Raw genomic sequence first — 11,664 nt, forward strand, 5'->3', positions numbered from 1 at the left:
AGTAATCTAGGTTGTAGGTTATTCTCTTTCATTACTTTCAATATGTCCTCCCATTCCCTTCTGTCCTGGAGGGTTTCTACTGATAGATCAGCTGTTATCCTTATGGGAATCCCTTTGTGTGTTATTTGTTGTTTCTCCCTTGCTGCTTTTAATATTTGTTCTTTGTGTTTGATCTTTGTTAATTTGATTAATATGTGTCTTGGGGTGTTTTGCCTAAGGTTTATCCTGTTTCGGACTGTCTGGGTTTCTTGGACTTGGGTGGCTATTTCCTTCCCCATTTTAGGGAAGTTTTCAGCTATTATCTCCTCGAGTATTTTCTCATGGCCTTTCTTTTTGTCTTCTTCTTCTGGGACTCCTATGATTCAAATGTTGGGGCGTTTCACATTGTCCCAGAGGTCCCTGAGGTTGTCCTCATTTCTTTTGATCCTTTTTACTTTTTTCCTCTCTGCTTCATTTATTTCCACCATTTTATCTTCTACCTCACTTATCCTATCTTCTGTCTCCGTTATTGTCCTCTTGGTTCCCTCCAGAGTGTTTTTGATCTCATCCATTGTATTATTCATTTTTAATTGACTCTTTTTTATTTCTTCTAGGTCTTTATTAAACATTTCTTGAATCTTTTCAATCTTTGTCTCCAGGCTATTTATCTATAACTCCATTTTGTTTTTAAGATTTTGGATCATTTTTCTTATCATTATACTAAATTCTTTTTCAGGTAGATTCCCTATCTCCTCCTCTTTTGTTTGACTTGGTGGGCATTTTTCATGTTCCTTTACCTGTTGGGTATTTCTTTGCCTTTTCATCTTGTTTAGATTGCTGTGTCTGGAATAGGGCTTCCCCCCCCCCCTTTTTTTTGTAAGGTTATAGTGTATTGAAAATGAAAATTAAGGAGTAGTGGAGGAGTACTAGAGGACTTTAAAAAAATAAGAGAAAAAGAAAAATAGAAAATAGAAGAGAAAAAGGAACAAAAAAGGAGAAAAAAAAAGAAAGAAAGAAAAAAAAATTCTTTTCCTAATTAAAAAAATCATAAAAATCTATGAAAATGAAAGTTAAGGAGTAATAGGGAATTTTAAAGGAAAATAAAAGAGACAAAAATTAAAAAAAAATTTTTTTTTCCTACAAAAAAAAAAATAGTAAAAATATATCTAGGAATTTCTCTGGAGCTGTTGTGGTCAGTGTGGGTTCGGCTCAGTTTCAGATAACTCCTTTTTCCAGCTTACACTTCTCGATATCTACAGGCCCCTTCTGGTGTAGTCGGTGTTTTCTAGAGGGATTTTAATCTGTTGCACCAGTCCCTTCTGAAGCGGTTCCCTTTGTTTATTTGGCTTCTGTTTGCCGGTCTCTTCAGAGCCTCATTTCTGCCCTGACACAGGCGGGCGGAGGTGGACTCTTATTCAGGTAGCTAGTTCCGTCGCTCCGCGGGGAGGGGCTGGCGCCGCGGGGAGGGGCTGACGCTGCGGGGACAGGCTTGCGCCGCGGGGACAGGCTGGCGCTGCTTTCTCCGTCTGCGCTGCTCAGGCTCCCGGCTGCTCCATATGGAGCGCGCCCCGTGCTGCGCGCGGCTCCAGCCCTCGGGTGTTCCACAAAAGCGCAGAACAAAAAGCTGCTCCTGCTCTCTGTGCCTTCCCCGTCAGAGCGGTCCAGGCAGCGAGGGGCTTGACGGGCGCACTGTCCCCGGGTGCGGCGCGCCCCCTCCCTTCCGCGGACCCAGTCTCAGTTTCCGCTGGCGCCAGTCGGGTGCGCGCGCCTTCTGCCCTCCGCGTCCCCAGCCCCAGTCCCCGCCCGCGCCGGTCGGGTGCCTGCGCCCTGGGTCTCGCTGCGACCCTCCCTGCGGATGTCGACCATCCAGAATCTCCAGAATCTCAAGAGGTCTTTGATTAGAAACTTGAGGCTTGTTTACAGTGCGGTAGGGGGTGCGGTCCTTGGGGCCGAGCCTGCCCCTTTCCCCTTCCCCCTGCCTCCTGCCTCCGGCGGGGCTGGGTCGGTCCGCAGCCTGCGAGCTCTTCTCTGGCCTTTCTCGGTCCCTTTGTTCTGCGAACGGCCGGCAGTGTGTTTGGGCCGGTTAATTTTCTCTCTCTCTTTTGCTGTCCCACAGTTTAGGTTGGCAACTCACAAAAGCTCCTTATGATTGTCCTCAGGGCACTCAGGTCCGGTCCTCACCCTAAGCAACGCTGCCCGCTCCTCTCCGTTCCGCCCCCACTTGCTGGTCGCGGATGCGGGTGTCTGGGGTACTTTTCTGCTGGGAGTTGCTTTTAGGCTCATAATCTGTGGGTGTTATTTATTGTTTCCCTCCCAGTCAGGTTGCCCTCCGAGATTCAAACACTTCCCCCAGGCCCGCCAGTGCGAGGGTTTCCCGGTGTCTGGAAACGTCCTCTATTGAGACTCCCTTCCCGGGATGGATCTCCGTCCTTAGCTCTTTTGTCTCACTTTTTATCCTTTATATTTTGTCCTACCTCCTTTCGAAGACAATGGGCTACTTTTCTGGGTGCCTGATGACCTCAGCTAGCAATCAGAAGTTGTTTTGTGAAGTTTGCTCTGCGTTCAGTTATTCTTTTGATGAATTTGTAGGAGAGAAAGTGGTCTCCCCGTCCTACTCCTCCGCCGTCTTGGCTCCTCCCCCTATAACCCTGTGACTTATTTATTTTATAAATGGTTATTGGTATTTCTTAATCCACTCTACATGCTTTGCTGCCCCTCATACCCACCCCTCTCTCTTCTACCTTCCAGTAACCACTAGTTTCTTCTTTGAGTCTGATTCTCTTTTGTTATATTTGTTCATTTATTTTTATTTTCTTAATACTTATTTTTGTTTATCTGGCTGCATTAGATCTGAGTTGTGGAACATGGTATCTTTTTAGTTGTAGCTTGTGGGATCTAGTTCCCTGACCAGGGATTGAAACTTGACCCCCTGCATTGGGGGTCTTAGTCCCTGGACCATCAAGGAAATCCCTATTTTGATTTTTAGATTCCACAGATAAGTGAAAACATACAGCATTACTCTTTCCCTGTCTGACTTATTTCACTAAGCATAATGCCCTCCAAGTCAATCCATGTTCTCAAAAGACAGGGCTTTGTTCTTTTTAAAAAGCTGAGGGGGCTTCCTGGTGGCTCAGTGGTCAAGAATCCGCCTGTCATTGCAAGAGAGATGAGAGACCTGGGTTTGATGGGTCGAGGAGATCCCCTGGAGAAGGGAATGGAAACTGATTCCAGTATTCTTGCCTGGAGAATCCCATGCACACAGGAGCCTGGGCGGCTGCAGTCCATGGGTTGCAAAGAGTCGGACATGACTGAATTGGCTTAGCATGCATGCATTCAGCCTCATATGGTTAGCGGCACCATACTGGATATATCAAACAGAGTATACTTCATCTTTTTGTTTTGCCAAATAGCATCATTATTTTTTCATGGAAAGCATTTTATTTTAAATATAGCAGTGTGCTCATGTCAATCCCAAGCTCCCAATCTATCTGTTCCCCTACTGCTCCCCTCTGGTAACTCTAAGTTTGTTCTCTAAGTCTACAAGTCTGTTTCAGTCTTGTAAATAAGTTTACCCTTGTAAAATGTTACTGAATAGAGGGGTTTTCTTTTATTGGTTTTGTTTTATTTTAAACTGAACAATTTGAAGAATCAACTGGCAAATTTTTTATGCTTTATTGGAATTTTAGAAAAAGTCGGGTGATGATGATAAGCTACCTAGTATGTGAGATTGCTTATAGCATCTCCCCAAACAGTGAGATAGTTATAATAGAGTCCTAGAATAGCCAGGCGATTATTAAGAGGTGGTGGGATTTTTGAAGATGACACTATAATTCTTGGACTCCACTCCTCACCTCAGAGCTGCTGGGCTGCTTTGGAGGAGAAGGAGTGTCCATGAGGAACCCCTTTAACAAGAGATCAAGGTCCTCGATTTGTAACATTGTGTGCTCAGAGGGTGGGGCCAGGTCAGGGCTCAGAATGGTCTTGGTTTACATTGAATTCCTCATAGATACAGGGCTCGGCAGAGGGGTGCATGGGCCTCAGGGGAGTGGGAGTGAACTGTCTCCCAGAGGGGGCCCGAGGTCCAAGTGAGTGTATATCACGTCTTCTGCTGCAGAGTCCTGAGAGGAGAGAGGTGAGAATGATGGACTGAGACATGATCTTCAAAAGCTGGGGCTTTGGGCATTGGAGGGGCTCAGACTATGGCAAGGGTTTGGGCTGGGAGGACTCACCTCGCTGTTCACTGTTCTGTCTTCCCTGGGCTCTCCTTCTATGATGGCAACATCTGTGAATGGAAGAGAGTCAAGGCTCTTTGGGGTGGAGGCAGTTATTCCAGACCTCGGTAACTTTGATTGGGAAAACAAAGCCAGAAAAAGGCAGGGATGTGGCCCAGATTGCTGAGCCTGTCCACTCCACTAAATGAAACAAAACAAAACAAAACATTCCATATACAAGCCCAGCCATTCACGGACTGTCTCCGGAACCTGTGCAAACCCATGGACCCATTCTACGTCTTCTGTTATGGACCATCCTCTTCAACATATGAGCAGATTCCCAAGATCATGTTGGAGAGAAAAATGGATTGTTGAAGTTGAAGGGAAGAACAGGGCTTGGAATGTCCCTGGTGGCCCAGGGCTTAAGAGTCAACCTTCCGGGAATACATGTAAATCCATGGCTGATTCATATCAATGTATGACAAAACCCACTGGAAAAAAAAAATAATAATAAAAATTAAAAAAAAAAAAAAAGTCAACCTTCCAGTTCAGGGAGCGTGGGTTCTAGCCCTGGTGGGAGAACTGAGACCCCACATGCCTTGAAGCAACTGTCCTCAATGCTACAACTGCTGAGCCTGCGAGCTCTGGAGCCTTGAACTGCACCCCAGCACCGCAATGAGGATCCCCCATGCTGCAGCCAAGACCTGATGCAGCCAAGAGTAAGTCAACACATATTTTCATAAAAAGAACAAGGTTCCATGGGTCTCTGGAAGATGTTCCATCAGGGATTACAACAATGGAAATGAGTTTTTAACCTTCAGGAAGTGAAAATGCCATTCTCTGCTATGAGCCCACCTTCCCCTGCATCAGATGATGCTGAGCTCACCACCTTCAGACTTACGATTTTGGGTAGAACACCAGTGACAGACAAGAGAAGTGAGGATGAAGCTGGTAGAGGTGAAGGCTATGACAAGCCCAAGGACAACATACAGCATGCTGGAGTGTTCTTGAGGAAGCCCTGCTTCTGACAGCAAGCAAATGGAAGAAGTTCTGGTTATTCATTTTAGTAGGCTGTGCCCCTACACACTGGATGTATTGTATCCTTGCATCAAACTGTCAGCATCTGTCAACCTGATCAGTTATGGTCTCCACTTCCCAGGAGGTATCAAAGCATCCAGGAGAGATGCTAGCAGTGGATGAAGTAAAGAGGCCATGCAAGACCAGCAGAGGTCTGAACCAAGGTCCCCCAGGCATCGAAACAGTTATTCTCTGCTGCCCCATATGACAAGGCATGGCATTTTTGCATGAATGCCTTAATGATTAACCACGTTAATCCACATTACATTTCTCCTCCATCCACATAGACCTGGAATGGAATCCTCAAGAAGACATGAACTTTTATATCTGAACTCTGGAATGTTTAGTTCATAAAACACTAACAGAGGAATAACAGACATTTAAGGTGCTCCTTAAAATTCTCCCCTTGCCCCCCACCCCCACATCCATCCCCAAAGGTCCTGGTGGAGAGAGGGTAAGCATCTCCTTTAAGCATTGGGTTAGGTCACTCTGACCAGCTTTGTGTAATTTAGACATTCCCAGTCACAGAGTATGAGGAGCTCAATGCCCCCTGTGGTTCTAGGAAGACTACTGTCTCAAATGCTGACATGACAGGGACATCGAGGAGCCAAAAGTCACAGAAATGGGAGGTGGTAGAACCAACACTCACACAGGAACCCTCTGTCTTCTCAGAAATTTGCTGAGATAGGAGACCATCTTGCTTACCTTCTGTGGTGTGTGGATCCATGGTTGATGGGTAAGTAGTTGTAGTGGATCCTAGGGGAAAAAGACAGAAGGGGTGAGCAAGTAACCTTCCTCATACCCACTGAATGAGGACTATTCTTTCTGGAAGGTTGACCTCCTGCCTGTCCTTACTCTGTCATCCCTCAGAGCACTGATGGGGGAGGGGAGAGCTTCTGGTCCCTCCACGTGAATGCGTTGAGTAGGCCAGCCATCCTGGGGAAGAGATGGTGGAAGGAGGCAGGAAGGATATGCCTGACAATGAAAGACAGCTGTAAGCAAGAGACATTCTCTCTGCTCCGGGAATGAATATCTATGCTCCTTAATTGGGAAATCACCTGTATGTCAGAGGTGCTTCTGGGAAAACACTAAGAGCAAGGGGCCAATACAATCTCTGATCTTCCCAAAGCAGCCTAGCCTCTCCTCCTCCTGGGTCTACCCTGACCCTTCTCTTTATTTGCCTGGATAGACAGGACTCTGATGAAGAGCATCCACACAGGAGGTGGAAGAGGGTTGAGAGGCCATCGACCATCTCTCTTTCTCTCTGGTTCTCATTGCCTCTATTTCTCCAGAAGCCCAAAGGTCCCCTGACACCAGCACAGGGCCCTTGATATAGAGCTCAGAGATAGAGTAAGATTATGGAAAAACCCAAATGGACTTTTTGCCCAGCGCAATCTCATTGACTATATTGAAAAGCATAGGACTCTTCATGGGTTCTCTATGCAAGAATCCCGGAGTGGGTTGCCATTTCCTCGTCTAGGGGACCACGTTTTGTCAGGACTCTTTACTATGACCCGTCAGGCTTGGGTGACCCTGCACAACATGGCTCATAGCTTCATTGAGTTACACAAGCACCTTCATCACGACAAGGCTGTGATCCATGAAGGGGAGATAGTGAAGCACAGAGGAGTCTGTCATGCTGCAGCCCACGGGGTCACAAAGAGTTGGACACAACATAGTGACTGAAGAGCAACAAGAAAGCTGGGCTAGGAGGAGGGTCCTCACCTGTGACAGACAGGAGCAGGGGGTCGCTTGGGTCTGACCACGCGTAGGGAGAGCGAGTGAAGGAGCCGTAGCACCTGTAGACCCCGCTGTGGGCTGGGGTCCCAGGACCCAGAGGGAACTCAGCCTGGAGTGCTCCGCGGGGGCCCCGCCCTCCAGCGAGCAGGCGCCCAAGTTTCTCCCCCTCCCTGAGCAGATGGAACTGGTCAAAGGCACGCTCGGAGCTGCAGAGCAAGGTCACGTTCTCTCCTGACCTCACCACGGGCCCCCCCTGGGCTGAGAGAGAGGGTTTCTTGGACAGACCTGGAAGGAGGAGACCTTGATATTAGAGCATTGAGTCACTCAAGTCCTAAATATAGGATTAAAGCCCGAAGTGTGCAACAAGAGAAGCACTGCATGAGAAGGCCGCCCACCACCAGGACAGAAAGCCCCACAGCAACGAATACCCAGCACAGGGGAAAATTCAAACATAACGTTAATAATGGACTGTCATTTAATATCCTTTCTCTGAAAAGAAATATATGTATATGAACAACTAAATCAGTCTTATGTACAACAGGTATTAGCAACATCATAAATCAACTAGACTTCAACAGAAATAAATAAGAAAAAATGTACTTCAAAAATCAACAAGATGTGGGGTTCTCTTGAAAGATGGAACCTACTAGGTATGGCCGAGACCATCAGAAAAAATGGTACTGACCCAGAAAAAGACATTATGGCTGGGAGATTGCCAGCATCTCATTGGATCTTTGACCACTTCAAACTTGAGGGAGTGTTCAGTGCTGCCCTGCCCATCCCCAGGGGCTGGAAGGGACTCCATAGTGGGGAGGGTTGGCAGGGACAACTCCTTCCTCTTTGTGCAGAAGGACGGGTTAAACCACAAGGCTGAGCAAATTCAAGGTGTCGACCTCCGTCCTGACCATCCAGGGGCCAGACTGCAAGGGCGTCTGGTACCACAGTGCTCCGGACAGAGGAAGGGAGCTCTGATATGAAGGCGGGAAGCCAGCCCCTTAACCAACCATCGTTGGCTGCCTGAGCCGGGAACTGCCGGGGTCCCTGCTCTCGTACATCTTTCTCCATTGCTCGTTCTTTCACGTTCTTGCTCCTTCACTCTGTCACCGGCTGTGTCTTCTCTTTACCACATGGCAGGTGCTCTGTTCTCTTCTCTCTCTCTGGTTTGTTCCCCTTCCTGAGTGTGTGAGCATCTCTGCACGCCTGTCATTGTCTCCCGGTACTGATGCTGGACTGGACACCAGACCTTCTGTGACACAGACAGCAGAGGGGACTGGTCTGGACACACTCACCTGTGATGACGATGTCCACGGGGTCACTGGGGGCTGACCACTCATAGGGGGAGCGGCTGAGAGAGCTGTAGCATCTGTAGGTGCCCGCACTCGCCAAAGTCATGGGGCCAATGGAGAAGTCAGCTGGGGCACGCCCACCCGTGAACGTCTCTCCACGTCTCTGGAAATGCCCATTGCTGCCTTTTTGGTGCAGCATAAATTTGTCCAGCAGCAGTGGTGAGTGACAGCGGATGGTCACATTCTCTCCTGCCCGCACTATGGGGCCTGGGTGGGCTGAGATGTCAGGTTTTGTGAACACACCTTGGAACAAAGAGGTTGTGAGTTTCAGTGAGTCACCCAGCCTCAGCGCTTCCCCTGAGAGCTGAAGGTGTGGAAAATGACCCCGTGAACCACCAAAGCCAATTACCCTTCCTGTGTGTTCTGTTGCATTTTCTCTAGCCTTGTTCTCAGGTCTGGCTCATGCTTTTCTGTTTCTCTTTGCTCAAGATCTCCAGCCTCCTCTATGCTTATTCTAAGCTCTTTAGCTGCTGGATCTGCTCTCAGCTTCATGCAAGCATGCTGTCACTTCAGTTGTGTCCGACTCTGTGGGGTCCCATGGAGTGTAGCCCGCCAGGCTCCTCTGTCCCTGAGATTCTCCAGGCGAGAATACTGGAGTGGGTTGCCATGCTCTCAGCCTCTTCCCATCCCTAATTTGCATTTGAGGGGCTGGGGTGGTTCTCAGGATGCATACCCTGTCTCCCTTCACATACATCTCCTATAACGTGGGTGATGACTCACAAAATCAGGAAGGCAGTGGAGAAAAAGTGGAACATTTCCCATCTGTGACTCCACCTCATGCCTTTGGAGACATTGCTGGGATTCCTCCGTGGGGCTCCAGCTCCTTCACAGGGGACTACAGCTCCCTATTGGGTGGCAGGTTGTGGATCAGGGTCATTCCCATCCTCCCTGCTGGCAGGCAGTGGTCGCATCCTGTCTAACTAAAGCCTAGGGAGGTCCTCCTTCCTGTGCTGGGGCACCCATCCATTATTCAACACCCTGAGTTAAACTCTCAGATTGGGTTCTCTTTCCCTGGTTAGGTTCTGGCTGGGGATCCTGAGGACGTCTTTGGCTGCACTGGCACGTGGACCTAGGGTAGGATTGCCTGCAGGCTCGGCCATCCCAGGCTGGGCTGGACCCCTCCTACCTGTGACCACAATCTGCAGGGGGTCACTGTGTGTGGGCCACACAGCGCGAGATGTGTAGGTTCCAGTACACGTGTAGGACCCGGCATGTTCTCTGGTCACCGGGCCAAGCGTGAAGGTGTTGAGTTGATGTTCCTGGAGCTTGGGCAAACTGGTCCCATCTCTTTTGAACAGTCTGAATACTGTAAATGGAGAACTGGAGTGACACCGAAGAGTCACAGTCTGTCCTAAGGGAACCACGGGGCTTGGCCAGGCTGACAAAGAGGGCTTGTCATATTCACCTAGGAGAGAAGGAGGCACAGACTTTGAGAGGAAAATAGGAACAGTCTCCTCTGCCCCCTGCCCCCATGGGCCCTTCCATTCAATTCTTGCAAGTGTCCTCCCCTAAAGTGCATCACAGTGGTGCTAAAGGACACCTGGGGCTTGGGGACACAAAGAGACACAGTCAACCCAGGACAGACATCATGGAGATTCTAAGAATATGATTCTCAGAGGTGATTCTTCTCAGGAGAAGAATCATTCCTCAGGTTGACAAAATTTTGGGAAACTTTCTCTCACACACAAAACACTGGGGATTCCCTGGCGGTCCAGTGGTTAGGACTCGGTGCTTTCTCTGCCAAGGGCCCGGGTTGATCCCTGATCAGGGAACTAAGATCCTGAAAGTTGCACGCTGCAGGCTAAAGAAAACACCACAGAGAAATTGATGCATGGAAAGGAAGTGAAAGGACTTCCTTGTTGGATTTATTAAAGCTCAAACGGTACAAAATCTTCCGGCAATGCAGGAGAGCAGGGTACAATCCCTGAGCTGGCAAGATCCCCTGGGCAAGGAAATGGCAGCCACCTCCAGTATTCTTGCCTGGAAAAGCCCATGGACAGAGGAATCTGGTGAGCTACAGATCATGGGGTCACAAAAAGTCGGATATGACTGAGTGACTAACAGTAACACAACTAAGAAGAGAAAAAGCCACTTGACTGAAAAGCAGGAAGGAAACCATGAACCCCGCTCCTTTGTTAGCTAGCCTCCATCAAATGTGTGACCAGGTCCAGGTGGTCCTGCCTGATGCCCAGCCCCTCCCCTGGGGTCAGGTCTAGCGGGTGGTCCTGCAGATCCTGTTGCTAAGGGCCGGTTGGAGATGCCACCTTGTTGGAGAGGGGTCTGTGGGCCGCAGCCCCTTGCTCCCCTCTCATGATAGAAATGGCCCTGAGGGGGCCCAGCTCCCAGCTCCCAGACTTCACACTGTCCCTTCAGGTCCAGAGTCCAGAGCTGGGCTAACCTCTGGGGAGAGTGAAGATGAGTATCAAGGCCAAGAGGAGGACCTGGGATCCACAGGGAACGCGGCTCTCACTGTACTGATAGGGGTCTCACCTTGCCCCCCGTGTCATCTGCCTCAGCCCCGCCTGCTCTGCTGAACACAGAAATAAGGGATGGGGAGGACTCACCCACAGGTGCCCAGATCCTCAGACTCACGCAGAATCCTAGAAGGAAAAGCACTACAGAGATGGCTTGTCCTGATGGACCCCATGCTCCTTGCACTCTCATCCAGGGAACCTGGTCAGTGGTGTGGAGACCCCCGGATTTCCAGCATAAACCTCACTACCGGGTCTTTCAGGACTCACCGAGACTCAGGAGGCTGAGGAGTGTGGGCCACATGGCTCTGCTTCTGTGAGGCAGGAGGCAGGACTGAGCAAAGCTGACCGAGTCACAGGATGCGGAAGGCGGGCGGTGTTGTTGATACAGTCAGCCTGGTGCAGGTCACAGGGGAAGATGGGCAGCCTCTTCTCACGCCAGGGATGGAAGTCTGTCTGAGCCTCGTCTCTGAGGTCACCTCATGACCTGAGCGTCACTTTTGTTTCCCTGAACACTGTAAACGTAGGAGGATTTGAACAGATCTTGCTGCTTTTATGAAGTAGTAACGATGATTCAGTGTATAGCAGGCAAGATGCTTTTCCCAACCTCATGATAAACGTCATTAACCTTAACTGTTTGCATAAGAGAAATCACATGTACCCATCTCGTATCTCAGGCTCAGTACAGGTTGCCAATTAAAGACTCATTAATAGAAACTTTGATTCTGCATTCTTTTAAGAGAAGGAGACATGTGTATTATGGTTTTTAGAAAATTAAAAAAAATTCTATAGTGGAGTATATGTGATTAAGAAGCTAACTGTGTTCGTTTCAGTGTACAA

General features: G+C 48.9%; 1 protein-coding gene across 6 annotated transcripts; it reads right to left on the reverse strand.

Annotated features, from left to right (window-relative positions):
* Positions 1-3,636: 3,636 nt before the first annotated feature.
* LOC133054899 (putative killer cell immunoglobulin-like receptor like protein KIR3DP1) lies at positions 3,637-11,176 on the reverse strand. 6 transcript variants are annotated; one of them, XM_061140303.1, is made up of 9 exons: positions 11,095-11,175; positions 10,918-10,953; positions 9,480-9,758; positions 8,297-8,596; positions 6,993-7,292; positions 5,973-6,023; positions 5,092-5,214; positions 4,209-4,261; positions 3,637-4,097 (listed from the first exon to the last, which is right to left on the reverse strand). In XM_061140303.1, exons 1-9 carry the CDS (start codon positions 11,126-11,128, stop codon positions 4,017-4,019), a joined length of 1,257 nt encoding a protein of 418 aa, XP_060996286.1. In that variant the 5' UTR covers positions 11,129-11,175; the 3' UTR covers positions 3,637-4,016. The 6 variants fall into 6 exon arrangements, 5 of the variants coding, with proteins under 5 accessions (XP_060996286.1, XP_060996288.1, XP_060996287.1 ...); XM_061140305.1 differs by lacking the exon at positions 10,918-10,953 and having other exon boundaries at positions 11,095-11,176; XM_061140304.1 differs by having other exon boundaries at positions 10,946-11,144.
* Between the last annotated feature and the right edge of the window lie 488 nt (positions 11,177-11,664).

The sequence above is a fragment of the Dama dama genome, chromosome 4 (genome assembly GCF_033118175.1).
Source record: "Dama dama isolate Ldn47 chromosome 4, ASM3311817v1, whole genome shotgun sequence".
Lineage (NCBI taxonomy): Eukaryota > Metazoa > Chordata > Mammalia > Artiodactyla > Cervidae > Dama > Dama dama.

Coding starts and splice junctions, on each gene's coding strand:
- LOC133054899 (XM_061140302.1), bottom strand. CDS start 11,017: ATGAGAGTGCAAGGAGCATGGGGTCCATCAGGACAAGCCATCTCTGTA. Junction 4,262..5,091: donor CTGGTGTTCTACCCAAAATC/GTAAGTCTGAAG, acceptor TTCCATTCACAG/ATGTTGCCATCATAGAAGGA. Junction 4,098..4,208: donor ACAGAACAGTGAACAGCGAG/GTGAGTCCTCCC, acceptor CTCTCCTCTCAG/GACTCTGCAGCAGAAGACGT.